Source organism: Symphalangus syndactylus, chromosome 3 (genome assembly GCF_028878055.3).
Source record: "Symphalangus syndactylus isolate Jambi chromosome 3, NHGRI_mSymSyn1-v2.1_pri, whole genome shotgun sequence".
In the NCBI taxonomy this organism is placed as follows: Eukaryota; Metazoa; Chordata; class Mammalia; order Primates; family Hylobatidae; genus Symphalangus; species Symphalangus syndactylus.
In genome coordinates, this window is record NC_072425.2 from 135,480,030 (window position 1) to 135,500,827 (window position 20,798).

A 20,798-nucleotide genomic window follows, 5' to 3' on the forward strand; every position below is an offset into this window, starting at 1 on the left:
GCAACCTCCAGCTCCCCGGTTCAATGATTCTGGTGCCTCAGCCTCCCGAGTAGCTAGGACTACAGGTGTGTGCCACCACGCCTGGCTAATTTTTCTATTTTTAGTAGAGACAGAGTTTTGCCATGTTGGCCAGGCTGGTCTCGAACCCCTGACCTCAGGTGATTTGCCCAACTCTGCCTCCCAAAAGTGTTGGAATTACAGTCATGAGCCACTGCACTCGGCCAAAAGGCACTCTAGAACATTGCTGGTGGGAGTATGAATCAGCATAACCTTTACTGGGGACAACTTGGCACTATCTATTAAAACTACAAATGTACATACCTTTTGGCCAGGCGCGGTGGCTCACGCCTGTAATCCCAGCACTTTGGGAGGCCGAGGCGGGTGGATCACGAGGTCAGGAGATCGAGACCACGGTGAAACCCCGTCTCTACTAAAAATACAAAAAATTAGCCGGGCGCAGTGGCGGGCGCCTGTAGTCCCAGCTACTCCGGAGGCTGAGGCAGGAGAATGGCCTGAACCCGGGAGGCGGAGCTTGCAGTGAGCCGAGATTGCGCCACTGCACTCCAGCCTGGGCGACAGAGCGAGACTCCGTCTCAAAAAAAAAAAAAAAAATGTACATACCTTTTGACTCAGCAACTGCTCTTCTAGAAATCTATACTACAGATACATTTGAACATTTGCAAAATGACATATATTAAAGGTTATGCACTGCAGCATTGTGTGAAATACATACAGATTGGAAACAACTTAAGTGCCCGCTGATAGAGAACTGATTAAAGTAAGCTCTAGCTCTATTCCATACAGCCCCAATAATGAGGAAACTGTCTACTTATAGTAATGATTTCCAAGATATAAGTGAAATAAGCAAAATTCAGGAAATGGGTTTGATATGCTTTTATTTATGCAAAAACTTCTATATGTGTATGCTTTTGTAGGCATAGACTATGTATGGAAGAATATACAATAGACTGATAACAGTTACCCCTACTAAAGGGTAAGTAATATTACTGGGGTTGGGGAGAGGATGATTCAGAACAAAAATAAAGTGAGGACTTTAAGGACTTTAATTCCTTTAATTTTTTTTTTTTTTTTGAGATGGAGTCTTGCTCTGTTGCCCAGGCTAGAATGCAATGGTGGGATCTAAGCTCCCTGCAACCTCTGCCTCCCAGGTTCAAGCGATTCTCCTGCTTCAACCTCCCAAGTAGCTGGGATTACAGGCACCTGCCACCACACCTGGCTAATTTTTGTATTTTTCATAGAGCTGGGGTTTCACCATGTTAGCCAGGCTGGTTTCAAACTCCTGACCTCATGATTCGCCCGCTTTGGCCTCCCAAAGTACAGGAGTGAGCCACCACGCCCGGCCTCGTTTTAATTTTTTTTTTTAAGCGATGGAGTCTCACTCTGTCGCCCAGGCTGGAGTGCAGTGGTGCAACGTCGGCTCACTGCAACATCCACCTCCCGGGTTCAAGTAATTCCCCTGCCTCAGCCTCCCGAGTAGCTGATTACAGTAGCTTGCTCTGTCGCCCAGGCTGGAGTGCAATGGTGGGATCTAAGCTCCCTGCAACCTCTGCCTCCCAGGTTCAAGCGATTCTCCTGCTTCAACCTCCCAAGTAGCTGGGATTACAGGCACCTGCCACCACACCTGCCTAATTTTTGTATTTTTCATAGAGATGGGGTTTCACCATGTTAGCCAGGCTGGTTTCAAACTCCTGACCTCATGATTCGCCCGCTTTGGCCTCCCAAAGTACTGGGATTACAGGCATGAGCCACTGTGCCAGGCCTTAAATTTTTAACCATATGAATGTATTAGGTATTCAAGAAAAATACGTTGAATGAAAATTTAAAATAAAAGATAAGTAAAGCACATGGAGTTTAAGGCACCTAATGTGTAAGGCACAGAATGTCTTTTTTTTTTTTTTTTTGAGACGGAGTCTCGCTGTCGCCCAGGCTGGAGTGCAGTGGCGCGATCTCGGCTCACTGCAGGCTCCACCCCCCGGGGTTCACGCCATTCTCCTGCCTCAGCCTCCCGAGTAGCTGGGACTACAGGCGCCCGCCACTTCGCCCAACTAATTTTTTGTATTTTTAGTAGAGACGGGGTTTCACAGTGTTAGCCAGGATGGTCTCGATCTCCTGACCTCATGATCCGCCTGCCTCGGCCTCCCAAAGTGCTGGGATTACAGGCGTCGGAATGTCTTTTTATGATCAGCAGGATGGTTAACGGATATTTGGTGTCAGACCCCAGTGAGTTTTAGCACTTCTACTTACTAGCTGTGTGACTTTAGACATTATTCTAAGCCTCAGTTTCCCCATATGTAAAATTAAATTTATAGGATTGGAGAGAATTGAATGCACATAAAGCACTTAGGCTCACAGAAAGCACTCAAAAATGTTATTATTAATATTTTTGCCCTAAAATCTCCAACAATAAACCAAATTCTGACTTGCTCTGGCTCCTTTTGGACTAGTCTAGAGGCAAAGAGACAAACTATATGATTTCTCAAGGAGTTTTTCTGCTCAGAGGCTTGAGTCTGGAGACTCCACACAATGTTGGAAGACATTCTTCCTTCTTTCTGCTGCCTTCCAACCTGCAGACCTCCCACCTGTGTTAAATGAAGAATGCTTGAAGTGAGGTTACTCAGAACCCACCCGGTTCATGTTTTCTCAAGGGTAGAAGGCGGGAAGAAATCTGTTGACACAGTTATATAAAGCCTGTCATTCAGTCCCCTGCCTATTACCTCTGCAGACCGTTATGCATATTAAAGAAGGGGGGGCGGCAAATACAAAAGAAAAATAAGAGAGACGAGAGAGAGAGAGAGAGAGAGAGAGAACGAACAAATCAGGATGCTTGAGGGAATCCACGTGGTCGCCAATCTGTAACTGATCAGAGCAGCTACACTGAAGCAAAAACCCCAGCGCCCAACGCTAAATATATTGCAATGGAGAAACCGTCCACAATGGGGTGTCTCTGTCTTTAGCAGAGCCTTGGGGCTGCCGTTTAAGACCCTCCTGCTACTCCCACCCTTTTAGCATCTAGTAAACCACGCGCTGTAACAACGGAATCTTGTTCTGTGTATGCGTTGTGCGAGTGTGCGCTTTGCAAACCATCTGGGCCCCATCCTGCGCGGTTGGAACGAAGATCGATTCGGGACGAGTTGGGGGAGTTGAGGCTTGCCTGTGTCTCCTCCCTTTCATTGCTCCTCTCCAGCCCCCATCCCATCGTCCGCTCTGCACAAATGTTTCGCCAGTGGAGGGACGTAGGTTTTCAGCACCAGGAGGCTGTGGACCTTCTCTGGAGGCGTGCAGTGCACCCTCCGGAGGGCCAGAGCTGAGTGCAACCTGCTCACAACGACCCTCTCCCTCCTTCCCAAATTCGCCGCCCCAGGCTGTAATATTACATGCAGTGCGCTGTACCGGTGCGGGAGTCCAGGAAGGCTGCATGACCTTCCAGCGAACTCCACCTCGGCTTGGGGGATGGAGGCTGCCCCGGGGCCTGCAGGCTGTGTATCGATCCCCCAGCCTCAGCCAACGCAAGGTCTCCCGACACAAACGCCTCCCTACCCTCTCGGCTTTCCCAGCCTTGCAGGCTTCTAACGCTATGCTCGAGGCGCCCTCCCCTCTTTCCCGCAATAAAGTAAACCCGGTGGATATTCATTCCCCTCCCTAACTCGCCTTCTTCTTTCCCCCTCCCCCCTCAGCTTACTAACCCCGCGCACAGAGCTCGCCGCCGGCGGGCCCCTTCCACCCAGTGTATCATAATGCCCAACGCTCTCCTCCTCCCCCTCTCTTAATCAGAAACGTGCTCGCGAGCCCCCCTCCCTCTGCGTGCATACATTAGGGTCTGCTTTGCATGCAGCGGCAGGCAGAGACCGGAGGAAGAAGGGGCGGGGGCGCTTTTGCCCGCCTCTTCCCTCCAGGCCCCGTTAGCCACCCAGCTTCAGCTTCGTTGTAACACCGCGTCGTTAGTGGAGCACGCCGTGGCCTCAGTGCCCGGGCTGGAGAAACACAACCCAACTACCTGCAGAAGGGCACGAAAGCCAGACGAGTGCACAGTAGAGCGAGGAGGTGGCAGGAGACCTGCCACTCGGTGTGTGCATTTTGGAAAGAGCTCCAGCATGAAAATGGGAGGGGCTCCTTTTTTATTTTTTAAAGTGCGTTCATTGAGGGCCTTTCTGTTTTGCATATAGTAAACTGGGCAGCGCTTCTGTTTTGCATGTAGTACAATAAGGGCTCTTTTATTCTAGAAGCGTTCAATTCAGGCTAACCCATCTTGTATCCGTGCCCTGGGGCTAAGGAGAAGGCTCACTGCTCCCCGACCCAGCCGCCGCGTTATACTGGAAGCTGCTCTCCCGGGCGGTTCGATTCCCAGCGCGTCCCGGGAACGTGTGTAATCGGCCTCTCGGCGCTCAAGGCTGCAGGCGGCCCGGCTCCCTCCGCCTCCATCCTCCGCGTAGCCCTCGCCCCCTCCCCCTCTCTCCGGAACCCGCGCTCTGCTCCGGGCTCCCGGGCTTCCTTCCCCCCTCCTTTTCCCGAGCAATGCCTCTCCCGGAGGGCGGGGCATGCAGTTATCCAGGTTGCGGGGCGGGCAGGCGGGCAGGAGGCGGCGGCCCGGGCCTCGGGATGGAGTTGCAGCGCCCAGGCATCAGAGGCGGAGGCCCGAGGCCGCTATACAGATTGCGGGGCTGGCGGGCGCGGCCCGGCGCTCTGCATAGCGGCCGGCAGGGTGCAGGCGGCCGGGCGGCGCCGAGCGAGTTAGGCAGGTTCCGGGGCCCCGTGCCCCCCCCTCCGCCTCCCCGCCCCCCTGTGTTGTCGCCTCTCCCTCTCGCTGCTTCACTTCACGGGGCGAACATGGCGCACAGCTGTCGGTGGCGCTTCCCCGCCCGACCCGGGACCACCGGGGGCGGCGGCGGCGGGGGGCGCCGGGGCCTAGGGGGCGCCCCGCGGCAACGCGTCCCGGCCCTGCTGCTTCCCCCCGGGCCCCCGGTCGGCGGTGGCGGCCCCGGGGCGCCCCCCTCCCCCCCGGCTGTGGCGGCCGCGGCGGCGGCGGCGGGAAGCAGCGGGGCTGGGGTTACAGGGGGAGCGGCCGCCGCCTCAGCAGCCTCCTCGTCGTCCGCCTCGTCTTCGTCTTCGTCATCGTCCTCAGCCTCTTCAGGGCCAGCCCTGCTCCGGGTGGGCCCGGGCTTCGACGCGGCGCTGCAGGTCTCGGCCGCCATCGGCACCAACCTGCGCCGGTTCCGGGCCGTGTTTGGGGAGAGCGGCGGGGGAGGCGGCAGCGGAGAGGTAAGGGGGCGAGGAACCCCCAGGTCCGGGGTCTCGACCCTCTGCGGAGCCCCCTCCCCTCCCCCATCCGGGATTGAGGAGCATCCCAATTCTGGGACCATCTCGGGGTCCCTGACCCGGGGCGAATGGCTCTCCCATCTTGGGACCCCCATGCAGGGCTGCAGACCCCCAGACGCCCCCACCCCGGGGTTTGGGCCCATCTGGCTGAGGGCGTTTGCCCCCCGCTCTCCTCCCCCTGACCCTTCCCCAAATCCCTTGGCACAGACCCCCTCGCCGGGGTTTCCCATCCCGGGACTGAACCCCTCCTCCCTTTCACAGATTACCTCATCCGAGCAAGATTCCTCCCTCCCTCCCTCCTAGAGACCTGATCCCGCCACATCCCCGCCTCCCTCTCTGGGCAGATGTGTTACTCCTAGGGCAGTTTTCCTCTCGGGCATCTCTCGAGTGATGGCCTCATCCAGGGCCACGTTCTCCTAGCCCTTGGGGATCGATGTCCCTTCCAGCACCTTGCTTTCGAAAACCCGATGAACCCTCGCCCCATCCCTGGGCCAGGTCCCTATATTGCCAGCCACTCCCCCTTCCTTCACCTCCACCCTCTACCCCCACCCCAAGCAGACAGATCCTCCCCCAAACCGCCCTACCCCACCGAGGAAAATCTCCTCTCCTCTGCACCTTGCCTGGTCTCACCTCTTTTCCCTCTGAAGATAACGGTGATTCCTCATACAGCAGTCTCTTCCCCCCGTCTTACAGGGCCAGTTTCTAGCCTATTGGTAGCCGGGAATTACTCTACCTTCACTCCAGCCTTTCCCTCCTTTAGAATGAAGGATTAGTGGCATCTTGGAGGGGAAAATAGTCCACTGTCCCCTAGGCTTAGAGAAGAGCAGCTTTCCACCACTCCCCCTGGAGAGGAGGCAGGCTTTCCCTCCAGCTCTGGGGAAGGGGGCCCCTGTGAGGGGAGGTGTTTGTGGGGGGACTGAGGCAGCATCCTCCCAGGGGAAGCAGCTGCTCTCCTACCCCACCCACTGCGCCTGAGAGCACGCAGTCTCCAACCCGAGCTCCCTCCCGCCCTTCTCTTCTCGTCATTTCATTATTGATCCACCTTTTCCTAGGCCAGTCCTGGGGCTTGGAAGGGGTGGGGGAAGCCAGGTTGGGGTGAGGAGAGTAGATAAGGGACAGTTATACTTTAGTGTGGTGGTGGTGGTTGCTTTGGGATGGGAGAAAAAGGATTATCAAGCAAAGTTATTCCTTAGAAAGGACTTGGGGTTGTCTCTGATTCTTGTAAAGGGACCTAAGGTGGATGAAGGGTCAGAGCGTTGCCCCTTCCCCATTAGTACTGGGGCAAGAACGGAGTTGCTTCTATAAATATTATTCAGCCCCCTTCAGCAAAAAGGAAAGTTGCCCAGGGAAGGGAAGTTGAGTTCAGGTTCAGCCAGTGGCGTTGCGCATTTGTTTTCCATTGGATGCAGAAGGGGGGAGTTTGAATTGTAGAGGGGGGAGGATGGCATGGGGGATGCTAGGAGGAGGAAGAGCAGCTGCTAGGGGCTGAAGCGAAGGGGGGTAGGGGGTTGCTGCTCTGGAGTGCTCTTGATTGAAACAGAAAGGGAAAGATAACAACCAGCCGTTTCCTGCGTGCTCTGCCGTTGGTGCACACAAAATATCCTGGGCAAACCCCTTGTCCCCTATTGTGCCCCACACCCCTTTAGATTTACGGAAAGATCCTGGGAAGAAGGGGAGGGAGGAGATCCCAAGGACCCCGGCCCCTCCTTTCAAGGAGCTGGCATTTTTTAGTTGTTAGTCTTCCTGCCTCCTTTTTTTTAATCGTTTCTAAGGCAGCCTGATCAGGAGACTGACAACAACCCGCCTTCTGACAGAGCAAGGAGGACATGATGGGGGCGTGTTCCTTGCTATGTAGCTAGCTGCAGCGTCCCCTTTCCCTGCCTCTCTTTGCTCTATCTCCACCTCCTTTTCCCAGCCTTCAGAAGGCAGCTGCAGTCAGCAGGGTTGTTTGAGACTATTTATTGGTTGCTGTAGATTATTATTTTTTTTTGAAAGGCCAATTCTGTATTTTTTAAGCTAACAACACAGATCCCATGTAGTTGGAGAACCAAAGGCCACATACATGACAAAAAGACTGAACCGTTCAGGTTACTTGCATGGAGTTGGTGCTTAAATGTGAGTTGATTTTGCTTTTTTAAAAGATACAGCAGCAAAAAAAAGAAAAAAACTGACATTTCATTTACCTGCTTATTTTCAAAATTGAGACTTGCCTGGTTATATGTAGCATTTTAGCCCCGTGTATATTTGAGTTTAATAAGAAAGTCTCTGTTAGGAGAAGTTAGTCCATTTTAAGGGGATCCTAAGAAGCATTTTCTTCTTGTTCAGTATGCTTATTTATTTTGTATTGAAGGACCAAGCATTCACATTCCAAATATTATCACATATTCAAAAGCAAAGTTTTATGCTGACAGCTTCCAATCATAGTTTTTCAAGAGACTGGTTAGAAAGAGAGCCACCTGGATTCAGGGACCTAATGTCTGGGCACCAGAATATTTTATCTGTTGGTCTTTGACAAATCACTTTTAAAGTTTTAATCAGGGGCTAAACGTTTTCTTATCTACTGGCATTATGAGATAATTGTAAACTACTGTTTTGTTTTTCTTAACACTAGTATATAGTGTAAAGCCTGTCAAGGAATTGCAGTTATTTCAAATAGGATCATATTTATAAGAGGTTTCTGTCTTTAAAACTTTTTCCTGAACAGTAGTTGCTGCTTCATTATGAGAAGAGTGGTTGACTCCTTACATTAAACTTGAGTATTTTTTTTGAATTGGACTTGAATGAGCTCTGTTCCATGGGTAAGCTTTTTATGTGGTGTTTGAGGCAATCCAATATGAGTTGATGGTATGCATTGAGTAGTGGTAAACCTCTGACCTGGTAGTTTTCAGTGTAGAAGCCAAGCATTTTTTTTTTTTTTTTTTTAACATAGCCTTACTAATCAATGATAAAGTTCCAAAAGGGAAGTTTAGGGTTCACCCTGGGCTGACATAGAATTCTAAAGATTGCTTCTCAGAACTCACTGATAGCTCTATTTCAAGTCTTATCTGGATTCATGAAGAAATGGTTATATGATCCAAAATGATTCTAACCTCTTTAAACTCTGGTTCGCCTTCAGTGAATAATGACTATAACTTGCCTCTAACAACACCTATGTTAATACTTCTAAAACTAGGTAACAGAACTTCCAGATGACTTTGCTGTTTGAACTCCCTTAGCCATAGGAGACTTGTCCTTCACTGCTGTTGGTTCCTAACTTCCTTTGTATGACAATTAGGAAGTAGAATTGAGATTTTATTGAGCACTGTAAGAAATCAGAGGTCTATTTTTTGCCTTTCCCCTTCCCTCTGTAGTGTCAGTATCCCATTTTTCTAAGGATTGTCTCAGGTAATGTTCATACTACTGTACTTTGCCATCTAAATAAAGATAGTACAGCAGCACCCTTTCTGTTGACTAGAAGTTAGGCTGTTGTAATAATAAACCCCTGAAACAGTATATTTATCAGTAACTAGTCTTCATTTATTAATGTCATAATCCAGTTACCTTCCCTACTACTTCACAAAATATTAAAAGCAAAATTTCCATCCTGATCATAACATAGCAAACTTTAATTAGATACAAATTGAACCTGAGTTACAGCAGTGGTGTGTATTTCTTTTCACTTGAAATTGCAGTTTAGTTCATGTGGACTGAGACAGGCTTTTGGACTGGACTTGAAAAGATAGTACTCCTGCAGCTGAAAGGTAATAGGAGAGTGTGATTTTTTTTTTTTTTTTTTTTTAATGTTGACTGGTCATGTATGTACCAAGAGTGGGAGTTGCTCCTTCATTGCCTTCACAGCTAGTCCTAAGATTGGCAGAAGGTAAATGAAGGAGGGAACACAAGTAGAGTGGAGTGCACGAAGCCTCCGAGTAGAAGTCAGTGGATGTGGGCTCTCATCTCCATTACTGAACAGTTACAAGACCCTGGGCAAATTCACTTTTAACCTTAAATTTCTGATCTGTAAAATGAAAAGTTTGGACTAAATAGCTCATGAATCTGTTCTGTGTCAGTATTATGATTCCTTTCTGTTGTATTAAATTTTTGGTCAGATCAGAATTTCTTATTCTGAGTTTATTTCAAAAGTCAGAGTCAAGTGAGACAATTTGATAATTTTTGGTTTTTTTTTTTTTTTTTTTTTTGAGTCAGGGCCTCACTATGTTGCCCAGGTGCATCTTGAACTCCTGATCCTCCTGCCTCAGCCTCCTGAGTAGCTGGGATTCTGTTTGGTAATTTTTAATATCAGATTATACATTTGCCCATATAACTGGCATTATTATTAGGAGGAAAAATTTCAACTTGGAAGGTTTGTTTTCGTTGTGTGGAAAAAATATAAGGACTTTGGTGAAGTTGACCAGTTTCATTTATAAGAAAAATGAGGATAAAGTTCTTACACATAGTTCTGAGAACCTACAGAATCCCAGGCATTATCTGGTGTTTAGAGGCCCTCTTGTTTTGCTAAATGTGTTTTCATTGTTGTGAATTCCAGACTATCCAAAAGAGAAGTTATTTTCAGTCTAGGTGGTATATTCCTGTAGGTGTATGAATTTTGAATGAAAAGAAAAATCCAATACATCAATGTATTTGTAAATCTGAAGTGATAGTACCTACTTCATAGGACGTAGTTATTAATATGTTCTGAAATGGTTTATACTGAGCATTAGAAATTCAGTCTTTAGAACTTTTCTTCCTCTGTGACTGAAAACCAGATGACATGTCCCCATCTTTCACTTCCATTTAATTATCTTAAGGCACATACTCCTGGAGGAAATCATCATTCACACAATAGTGATGCATCTTCTTATTGGAAGTTGAGAGAAACTATTCCCATCTTGACTTAATTCTCATCTCTTTGCTCACCTTAGAGCTGTCCTTCCGTAGGGCAGCTGTGCAGACTCTATACCAATTGCCTCCCTTACCCTGTGGCTAGAGGGGGTGGCAACAGTGCTTTGCTTGCTCAGAGGCATAACAGACTGCAGTGCCTCTCTCTTTTGGAAACTCGCTGTGTTTTAATTGTAGGTCTCCTAATTAAGATCTCTTTGTGCCTGCCCACATTCCACTAGTGTTGGCACAGAGCTTCAGCTTCCTTCTAGCACTTAACTGAAGGCCTTCATTCGGGCCTTTTGTGAATATCTTGTCTCTTTCCATTCTTCCTCTGCCAAGGTGGAGAGCCCAGTGGCATAGACCTTTGAGAAGGGGGAAGCTTTGTGACTATCACTACTTTGGGAGGAATTTATTCAAGGATTGCTGAGATGGGACCTTCCTTTGTTTGCATATGTTATTTTCAGGGATTAAGAAAGGTTAAATTACTAATGAGTCTGGCATGATGTACCTACATTTTAATCAGATTCTTAACCCTGTAGGCACTAGTAGGAAACAGGATGCCACAGAGTTCACTGCTACAAAGTATTTCCTTGGATCTTATCTAGACTGGTTTATGAAGCTTGATGAGTAAAATATTGTCGTGGAGTAAATCTCAGACTCGTGATTTTTGTGGACTCTGAGGTTGCTGAAGACAAGACAATCAGATGAAATTATTGATTGCTCCTAAGTTGTATCGTCTTTGAGACATAGACTGAATTAAAGTTAGCTTTGAGATCTGAGTTAACTTTTGATTAGAAAGACTTTAGGAGGTTCTGGAAATTGTTGAGTTAATTAAGAATACCCTTGTAGGCTCCACTATTTCTTGAGACGTTCAGGAATTGTCTAGGCTTCTAGAGTATTTTCAGAATAAGATAAAATAGCTTTTCTGGAAAAAGTAGTTTGACTTTAGTTTCCAGGACCTTCGTATTCAAAATACAGTATGTTCTTTACTAGATCTACATGTGGCATGCTAGAGAAAATGCTATCTTTTATTAAGAAAAAGGAATCTTAAGTCCTTTACCTGGACCCAGATGGCTTCATTGATCACATCAGTACGAGGTTACGCAGACAAAGGGCTATTTTTGTTGTTGTTATTGTCATTTCATTGGTTGTTGAAGAAGGCCTGGAAGAAGGAAGTACAGGATCTTTTATGGCATGCATTAAATAAAGCTGGAGGCCTGCACTGTTATACCTGAGTGGGTGGTTTTATGGCCTAATTCTCTAATTGCTGGCATTTATGACAGTGTGGATGCTACTGGCCCTGTGGCTGAGGTAGATTATGCTGGGAATAGGGAGAAAAAAGGGGTCCTTTTGTTAGCCTTTTCATTTTCTCCCTCAATAAAGTCTCTGCAAAAACCCTGAGGAAATACAGAGACACTTGGACTGAGGGAATGACTTCCCATAAGATGGTTCTTCATGTTTTTAAAATGATGAGCTGCTTTTCTTGACCTATCCAAAGAAATCCATACCACCACTGTTAAATATTTCAATGAGTTTTTTACCTTGTCAGGTTACACACCAGGGGAAGCCAACCATGAGACTGCAGCTGCTGCTAAACATTCGCTTCTAAAGACTTAAGACATTTGAAAGAAGAATTTTGTTACGTGATTTGTAATTGTGGATGATATAAATCCCCTTGAAGGATTAGTCCAAAACTTCTAAGAGGCCAAGCTTGGTTTAACTTTTAAATGTTGAATTGAATGTATTGCCCTAATGAGTTTTAGTTTTAAGGAAACAGCAAAGATATAAGAGTTAGTTGGCAGTTTTGTGTGCAGTGTATGAAAATTCCCCTTCCCTTGAAATGAGTGGTTGTTTTTCTATTTGACAAATAGACTGAAGGGATTTCCCCAGATATCTTACCTTCAATTATTGCTACAGCAGTACCCTGTGAAGTACCAGCGGGTAGCATCTGTCCAGTAGCATTTATTTCAGGAGTTGGAGTTTCTTCCATATATAGTATTTTATCCATTTTCTTGCATTTCTGGTTTTGTGTTTTGTTGGAATGTTTGGGTATAGATGTTTTGACGTCTTTCAGCAACAAAAGCTATGAATCTAACATTCGTAATGTTTTAGAGAGATCCACTTGTATTATCTATGCTTTGCTGAAGCATCATTGTTTCGTTCTCATTTTACAGCATCAATGTAATGGTAGCTTTCTGTCTTAAATTAGGAGAGTGGTATTACTTGTGAGAAGGGTTTTGGAGAAAAGTTTTTTCTTTAGGCTCTCCTTTATACTATCTCAGTTCTAAACACCAGGGAAAAGTTAATTGTTATCTCTAATAAATATCCTACACTAGAGAAATAAATATTTACACATACCCATATTCAACTTCTGTCCATCCATGAGGACTGACCACTTTTTAGATCAAACAGAAACATAGTCCGTAGATTATTGCCTTTAATTATAAGCAGTAAAACCTTGTGGATAACATCTCTTTAAGCTTAGCTAATGAGGAAATCCTTTTGTAATCTCTTTGGCTAGGATTTTTTATTTGTGCATATATAAATACCTTTACAGAAGAAAGGGAGAATCTCATAATCTAAACTGTAGTGGTGTGAGATAGTTTAGCACAGTAATTAAGAGTTGTTAAGACCATGGGCTGTGGATTTAAACTGCCTGAGTTCAAATCTAAGCTCAGCCATCTTAAAAAAGTTTTTTTTTTTGTGTTTTGTTTGGTTTGTTTGAGACAGGATCTTGCTCTGTTGCCTAGGCTAGAGTGTAATGGCACAAACATTTCATTTCAGCCTCAACCTCCAGGGCTGAAGCAATCCTCTCGTCTCAGCCTCCTAAGTAGCTGGGACTACAGGCATGCACCACCACACTCAGCTAATTGTTTTATTTGTTGTAGAGATGGGAGTCTCACCATGTTGCCCAGGTTGGTCTTGAACTCCTGGCCTCAAGTGGTCCCCCCACCTCAGCCTCCCAAAGTGTTGGGATTACAAATGTGAGGCACTGCACCCAACCAGAAAAGTTTTTGAACCTCTCCATGCCTCTGTTTCTTCATTTGTAACTCAGAGGTACTCATGTTTCGTAGTCTCATTGTGAGGCTTAATTGAGATCATGCACGTAAGCACTTAGCACTTTGCCTGGCACAAAGGAAGCCCTAATTATTAGAACAAAGAGATTGAAAGGAGAGCAGGATTATAATCTTTTTTTTTCATCAAAATAACTGGTTTTTATTACATTAAGTTATACCTGTATATGTATGCATACATACACCTATTTGAGTGCTATAATCTTAGAATGTTCTTGATGTTAGTCTGAGTGTCAAGTTCTTCTGTAAACTAGGTGGAACCAAATTGAAGGCCAGCCACCCATCTTGGTAACAACATTAGTGTCCAACTAAAACATATTAAAGATAAGGCAAAAAAGAAGAGAACAAGATGGTAAATAGGCAAGTAAGATACCAAGGAACACAGTGCCTCCATGAGTTGCTAATTATCAGGCCAAGGCAGCTATAATGGGGTTGCTACCTGTTGTCTCTATAACTAGTGTTCCTGATATTTTTTTTTTTTTTTTTTTTTTTTTTTTTGAGACGGAGTCTCGCTCTGTCGACCAAGCTGGAGTGCAGTGGCGCAATCTCGGCTCACTGCAAGCTCCGCCTCCTGGGTTCACGCCATTCTCCTGCCTCAGCCTCTTCGAGTAGCTGGGACTACAGGCGCCCGCCACCACGCCCGGCTAATTTTTTGTATTTTTAGTAGAGACAGGGTTTCACCATGGTCTCGATCTCCTGACCTCGTGATCCGCCCGCCTCGGCCTCCCAAAGTGCTGGGATTATACGCGTGAGCCACCGCGCCCGGCTGTTCCTGATATTTTTATGAGGAGAGCACTTGGTTGTTCCTTATAAAAGCTCTGAGGCTTCAGGGTTCTTGGGCTCCAGGTTCAGACCCATTAGTCTATACTTGGTGACATTTGTTCTTAAGTGTCAGCTTGAGGAGAATGAGTGCTGGTCTACAGAGATCAATGCAAGTAACCATTTAATTATAGAAGAAATGCTGAATTGTAGGTTGCAATTTCTGGGGGTTGGAACTTGAGCAGAATGGTCAAAAGCAGATTAGAGTTTAAGAATAACTAGTAAAGAGTAGTGTGTTTAAGGAGGAAAAGTACAGTTTTGGGCCGGGCGCAGTGGCTCACGCCTATAATCCCAGCACTTTGGGAGGCCAAGGTGGGAAGATTGCCTGAGGTCAGGAGTTCGAGACCAGCCTGGCTAACATGGTGAAACCCTGTCTCTACTAAAAATACAAAAATTAGCTGGGCGTTGTGGCAAGCGCCTGTATTCCCAGCTACTCGGGAGGCTGAGGCAGGAGAATCGCCTGAACCCAGGAGGTGAAAGTTGCAGTAAGCTGAGATTACGCCACTACACTCCAGCCTGGGCGACAGCAAGACTCTGTCTCCAAAAAAAAAAGAAAGAAAAAAAGAAAAGTACAGTTTTGCTGTACTCTCTTTAAAAAGATTTGCAGGCCGGGTGGGGTGGCTCAATCCTCTAATCCCAACACTTTGGAAGGCCGAAGCAGGCAGATCACTTGAGGTCAGGAGTTTGAGACCAGCCTGGCCAACATGGTGGAACCCTGTCTCTACTTAAAATACAATAATTAGCTACGTGTGGTGGTGCATACCTGCAATCCCAGCTACTTGAGAGGCTGAGGCATGAGAATCGCTTGAACCCGGGAGGCAGAGGTTGCAGTGAGCCGAGATCACACCACTGCATTCCGGCCTGGAGGATAGAGTGAGACTGTGTCTCAAAAGAAAGAAAAGAAAAGATTTGCTAACATACTCAGTACACTATCAGAAACCATCAATACACCTCAGAAACTGAGGCACAGACAAGTTAGTTTTCCTTAAGTTATATGGCTAGTAAGTGGCAGAGCTAGAATTTAAATCTGAACCTACATCTGTTTGAAAGTTGATTCTTGCTCTCTACACTGTGCTATCTTTAAGTCCTTTCTCTTCCCACTCCCATCCAATCAATTTCTGAGTCTTGTCCATGATATTATTGTAGTGTTTCTTTTATCTGTCCCTGCTGTTCTGTTCCTGCTGTCCTGGTTTAAATTTCCATTACTTTTGGATAGTTTATTGTGGTAATCTTCTCATTGGTCTTCCCACCTATCTTTTCACCCTACACAGTGCTACACAATATAATGGTTTTCTTAAATACAGATCGGATTATGTCACTTTATTCCTAAAATCCTTTGGCTTCTCACTGAATATGAAATAAAATTTAAGATTCTCAGCCCTGCATGATCTTGCTAGCCTGTATTTCTAAATTTTGAACCGTGTCTCCTGAATGTACATTGTTACTGCTTCAACCACATTGGACTACTGAACTATTAGGTGTTCTCCACAGTCTTTGTTTATCTGCCTTTGTACCTTTGCTAAAGCCTCTCCTTTGCCTTAAAGTCTTTCCCATTTTGACCTGTCTTAGGCTTATTATTCATCTCCCATGGTTCAACTCAGATCCCCAGATCCTAACTCTTCCATGAAGTTTTCACAGATTGTACTGCTAGTTGAAACTCAACTTCTTTCCTGTTTTCTTTTTGTGTTTTGTACGTTATCCTTAAAAAATTTAACCCAGTATACCTTATGTTGTGGTACTTTTCAAATGTGTCTGTCTTTGTCCCATTAGATGGTGACTCCCTTAAGACACAGGCCATTTCTAAGTCGTCATTTATATTTTATGTTTTTTATAATGGTGACTTTTTATATAGTATTTGTTGAATTGAAAATTTGATGATGTACATACAACTTTTAGGACACATTACATAAACTAGGAGAACTTAAGACTACGAACAGAATATTTGGACTAATCATTAAGAAATACTAATTTAAGTATGGCAAAGGAAAGAATAGGCGCCATGATGGGACATTTTTGTAAAGGTATTGATTGGGGTTTTGAAAGCGATGTTAAGGTATCCTGATGGGATGGTATTATCTTTTATGTAGATAATACTTAGCACTGATCATCCCCTTACTTGAGTGTTGTTTCCATTTCTAGGTTCCTCAACTTAAAAGGGATGAGGAGACCTTGGAGACGGTTCTGAGGAGACTCAAAAGATGATTATATGATTGGAAGTCAGTCCTGTGAGGAAAGGTTGAGAGAATGAAAGGTTAAGAGGCAACTTAATAACTCTTCAAAAAACATGAATGGATCCATTATTAGGAATGGTAACCAGCGGTTTCCCAGCTCCACTGACAGCAGAATAAGAGAAAATAGGTTTAAACTGAAATCAGGAGTAGTTGTGTAAAGAACTTATTGGTAATGATGGTTGTCATTATAGTCATGGTAAAAAGGTTACCAAAATAATTTTATTATCTTCTCTGGAAGTATATTTTAAAAGTACAGTCCTGCCTACATATGTATAAAATGACCTCTTAAGATACCTTTTCCTTCTGTGAATCAGTAAATAAATTCTTATTCAGCTCCTCGAAGCAATAATTACTTTCTAGTAGGAAGCTTCCAGAGAAATTTCTTTATGAAGTAATGGTTTTTGTAGTGGCTTTATAGGAGAATACAAATTTTGTAAGTGGAGCTAAGAGAGAAATCTTAAACATCTAGAGAAACCAAGGAAAACAGTAGGTGTGGCATCAATATAGGAAACAAATAAGTATTTGTAGCTTTTATGTCCATTTTCAGTTGTCATTTAAAGAGGTATAGTTCCAAATAGCTCTTGTTAAGGCTGTCACTGCTTGTGGATACATTATAACAAATGCTATAAATCATTTCTAAACTAATAGAAGTTTGCTTCATGTTAGTTAGTATTATAAAAGCCTCTGACCCTTGGCTTTTGAGGCTGTGTAGAGGGCTTGCATCACTCAGAATGAAACCTTTTTAGATATGTTGGGTTGCAGAAAGCATTTCCTGTACAGTCAGAATGAAAACTTGAATTGGGATTATTCATATAGATTACCAAAAGTCTGGGCAGAGCTGATATTACCACCAGCCAGTTTTCCTACTAGCTCTTAACTCCAAAACCTTCATTGGGTTATTGAAGCTTTAGGACTTTTGAATTTCCTACTGGAATTATGTATGAATTCCTTCTTTCAGGTGAACTGATACTAGATTTATTTAAGATTAGTTATATATCTTAAGTATTTTTTAAGTGGCATATAATAAATGGTCTGTACTTTTAACCAGTCTCATAAAATGCCTGGAGTTCATAGGTGAAGCTGGATTGTTGCAGGAATTCTGCAATTGTTGGCAAAGCGAAGGGCAGTTTGACTCCTTGATTATAAAGTTGGATGTCATTTGAGAAACTCTGGGAATTGGAAGTAGAACAAATTCATACTTTCCCTATAACTTTTAATTGCTTGTCATACATTCAGAAAACAAGAGATATAAAATTCATAAAACTGCTTGTATAAATTCAGAAAACAGGATTATAAAAGCTAAGACGAATTCTCTTACAATTCTTTGTCCTACTTGAGAGATTCAAGTGTTGGAGTAATAAAAAATACCAGGGACTTTCTTTTTTTAATAGGTTAATGCCACCTAATGTAGGCTTCTCAGAATGTGATGGCAAACTTCCAAATATGATGTGGTAGCCAAAAGAGACCAACTGGTTTTACAAAATATTAAGAACACAAAATTTCCCAACTCATATATTTGAATATTCCTAAAAAATGATAAGTCAAAATTGTGTTGGTGGGCTGGGCACAGTGGCTCACAACTGTAATACCAGCACTGTGGGAGGCTGAGGTGGGAGGATTGCTTAAGGCCAGGAGTTCAAGACTAGCCTGGGCAACTTGGTAAGACCTGATCTCTACAAAATAAAAATTTAAAATTTAAAAAATTAAAAAAAAAAATTAGCCAAGCATGGTGACCTGCGCCTTGTAGTCCCAGCTACTCAGGAAGCAGTGATGGGAGGATTGCTTGAGCCCAATGGGTCAAGGCTGCAGTGAGCCATGATCATGACCCTGCACTCCAGCCTGGGCAACAGAGTGAGACTCCATCTCAAAAACAAAAAAAAGAAAAAGAAAAAAAATTGTATTGGCTGACTTTGAGGCTTCGGTGTTATTTTGCCAAGAAGAATGTTCACTTTTGTCATCTAATTTTACACTGCTCCTTCAGCAAACTGACTTTACGGAGAGATAACCCTGTTTACCTTTAGAAAGAAGGAAGTTGTGGATTCCTCAGTGTTACTCCCATTACTATTGGTCATTCAACAGCACATCTTCCCAGAAGGAAAGATGTAACCTGACTTTTGCACCAGGATAAGAACAACAAACGGAAGAAAAAAACTGAGTTTTATAGTAGAAGTTTGTAGTTGAATGAGCATGTAGCTCAAAATGAAGTTAACCACTTAAACTTGTCATATGGGGGACCAAAATTTCTTGTAATAAAAAGAACCATATGTGAAAATAAAGTTGGTGTTTGTTTAATTTTTCTAGCCCATTCAAATCAATCTGGTCATTTATGGTACTTTCCTGTTAGAGAAAAATAAACACTGTGATTGTGATGCTTAACTTAATTTTCTACAGTGAATCAGTTAAGTGGGCTTATTTTTTCTGCTTTAGCAAGTAGATAAACCAGTTCAGACTTGGAACCTGAGGATTCTGGAAATACACCTTTCTTGAGTTGTTTTTTAATTCTGCAGAATAATTTGAGGCATTGCCAGGAATCAGAATAGTTTACTATCTGAAGTAGTGCATTCATTTTGCTGTTTTTTGTTTTTTTGTGTTTTTTTTTAAGACAGATAAGCTACTTTATGACTACCTATTTTTCTGAAGCAGGGTGGGTGGAGTTCACCCCTGTCTCATTTGCTTTGCTGTTTTCAGCATCTTTGCTGCTTATTCTTGTTGACATAGAGTGGGGATGAGGGGTACTACCTGTTTCTCTAGTTACAAAGTGAGTAGCATTTGTGTTTCTTAGGTGACAATTGCTAGGTAGAATTGAATTAAATATTTGAAAACTAGACTTCATTCTTGTGTGGGTGAAATTTTTACCTTCTGTTGTTATTGAAGAACAGAGAATTATTGTCTTAGCGCTCTTTAATCCCAAGTGACCTTTTTGTGTTAACATTTCTCAATATCAGGCAGAGATCATATTTAAACAGTTTCAATCTCTTCCTATCTGTTATGCATTCAAATAATCATTGTTCTCTTGATGCACCAATAACCAGAGAGAATCTGCCCTTGTTCCTGCCCCTGACAGTCTGTTCACAAGAGAATATGATGTCAGTTCAATAACAGCATACATTTCTTGACTGGTTGAATTTCATTAACCATTTTGGCTTAAGAAGTTTGCCCCTTGATGTCTGAGTATTTGACTACGCTTGGGTATATTATACTTTTCTTACTGATTGAGCAGCATTATTTTTATACTCTGCTCTGCATTTGGAAATGATTTACAGGTGTCACTACATATTTTTTCTACTACAAATAATGAAAAAGTGTCTGCAAAGAGGCTCATCTTCCTAAAAATGGCCATCATAAATATTGCATTACAAAGTAAGAAATAGAAATTGAAAAATCCAATTCATTTTTCAAAGAACATCTTTTATACTCTAGGTAGATGACCAGCTACTGGGGCTCTACCATTGGAGACGTCCCTTCCCTCATGAAACTTGCTATCTAATTCTTTTTTTTTTTTTTAAAGAGACAGGTTTTTGCTCTTCCACCCAGGCTGGGATGCAGTGGCACAAACACAGCTCACTGCAGCCTCAAACTCCTGGGCTCAAGGGATCCTCCTTCCTCAGCCTCCTGAGTAGCTGGGACCATAGGCTCACGACACCATGCCTGACTAATTTTTAATTTTCTTTTCTCTTTTGAGACAGAGTCTTGCCCTGTCACCCAGGCTGGAGTGCAGTGGCGCAATTTTGGCTCACTGCAACCTCCACCTCCTGGGCTCAAGTGATTCTCGTGCCTCAGCCTCCTGAGTAACTGGGACTACAGGCACATGCCACCACATTTGGCTAATTTTTTATGTTTTTAGTAGAGACGGGGTTTTACCGTGTTAGCCAGGCTGATCTCGAACTCCTGACCTCAGGTGATCCACCCACCTTGGCCTCCCAAAGTGAATTTTTTTTTTTTTTTTTTTTTTTTGTAGAGATGGGGTCTCACCAACTCCCGGGCTCAAGCCGTCGTCCTGCCTTGACCTCTCAAAGTGCTAGGATTATAGGTGTGACCCACCATGCCCAGCCTCTCATTCTTTTTAATGAGCTCAGCTTAAAATATAGCAGGAATGTAATTATTAACATTTTTAATACTTTGCAAGATACTTTGGAAATTGATAATTTGAAGGTGCTTCAGAACTAATGTTAACAGAATTGTCCTTGGGAGCAATTCAACTATTCTTCATTTACGGATTTAGTGATTCTTGAGTCAGTTGTCTTATACCAAATGTAGTACATGAATCAGGAGGGTTTTTCTTTGTTTGCTTTTTGTTTTTTTAAGAGACGAGGTCTCACTATGTTACCTGCGCTGGAGGGTGGTGGCTGTTCACAGGCATAATCATCATGTATTACAGCCTTGAAATCCTGAGCTTAAGCGATTCTACTCCCTCAGCCTCCCAAATAGCTGAAACTACGGTGCACACAACTACGTCTGGCTCTGAATCAGGAGATTTTAA

General features: G+C 44.1%; 1 protein-coding gene across 14 annotated transcripts in view; it reads left to right on the forward strand.

The window, feature by feature from the left end:
- The first annotated feature begins 4,688 nt into the window (after positions 1–4,688).
- The window catches only part of KMT2A (lysine methyltransferase 2A), a 92,439-nt gene continuing 76,329 nt past the window's right edge, over positions 4,689–20,798 (forward strand). For 2 of the 14 annotated variants that reach the window (XM_063636538.1, XM_055273303.2), the window contains exons 1-2: positions 4,689–5,277; positions 7,351–7,449. In XM_063636538.1, the coding sequence (XP_063492608.1) occupies positions 4,846–5,277; positions 7,351–7,449 (531 nt within the window). In that variant the 5' untranslated portion in view covers positions 4,689–4,845. The remainder of the gene's footprint in view (positions 5,278–7,350; positions 7,450–20,798) is intronic. The other 12 variants (XM_055273302.2, XM_063636539.1, XM_055273307.2 and 9 more) reach the window with 9 other exon arrangements.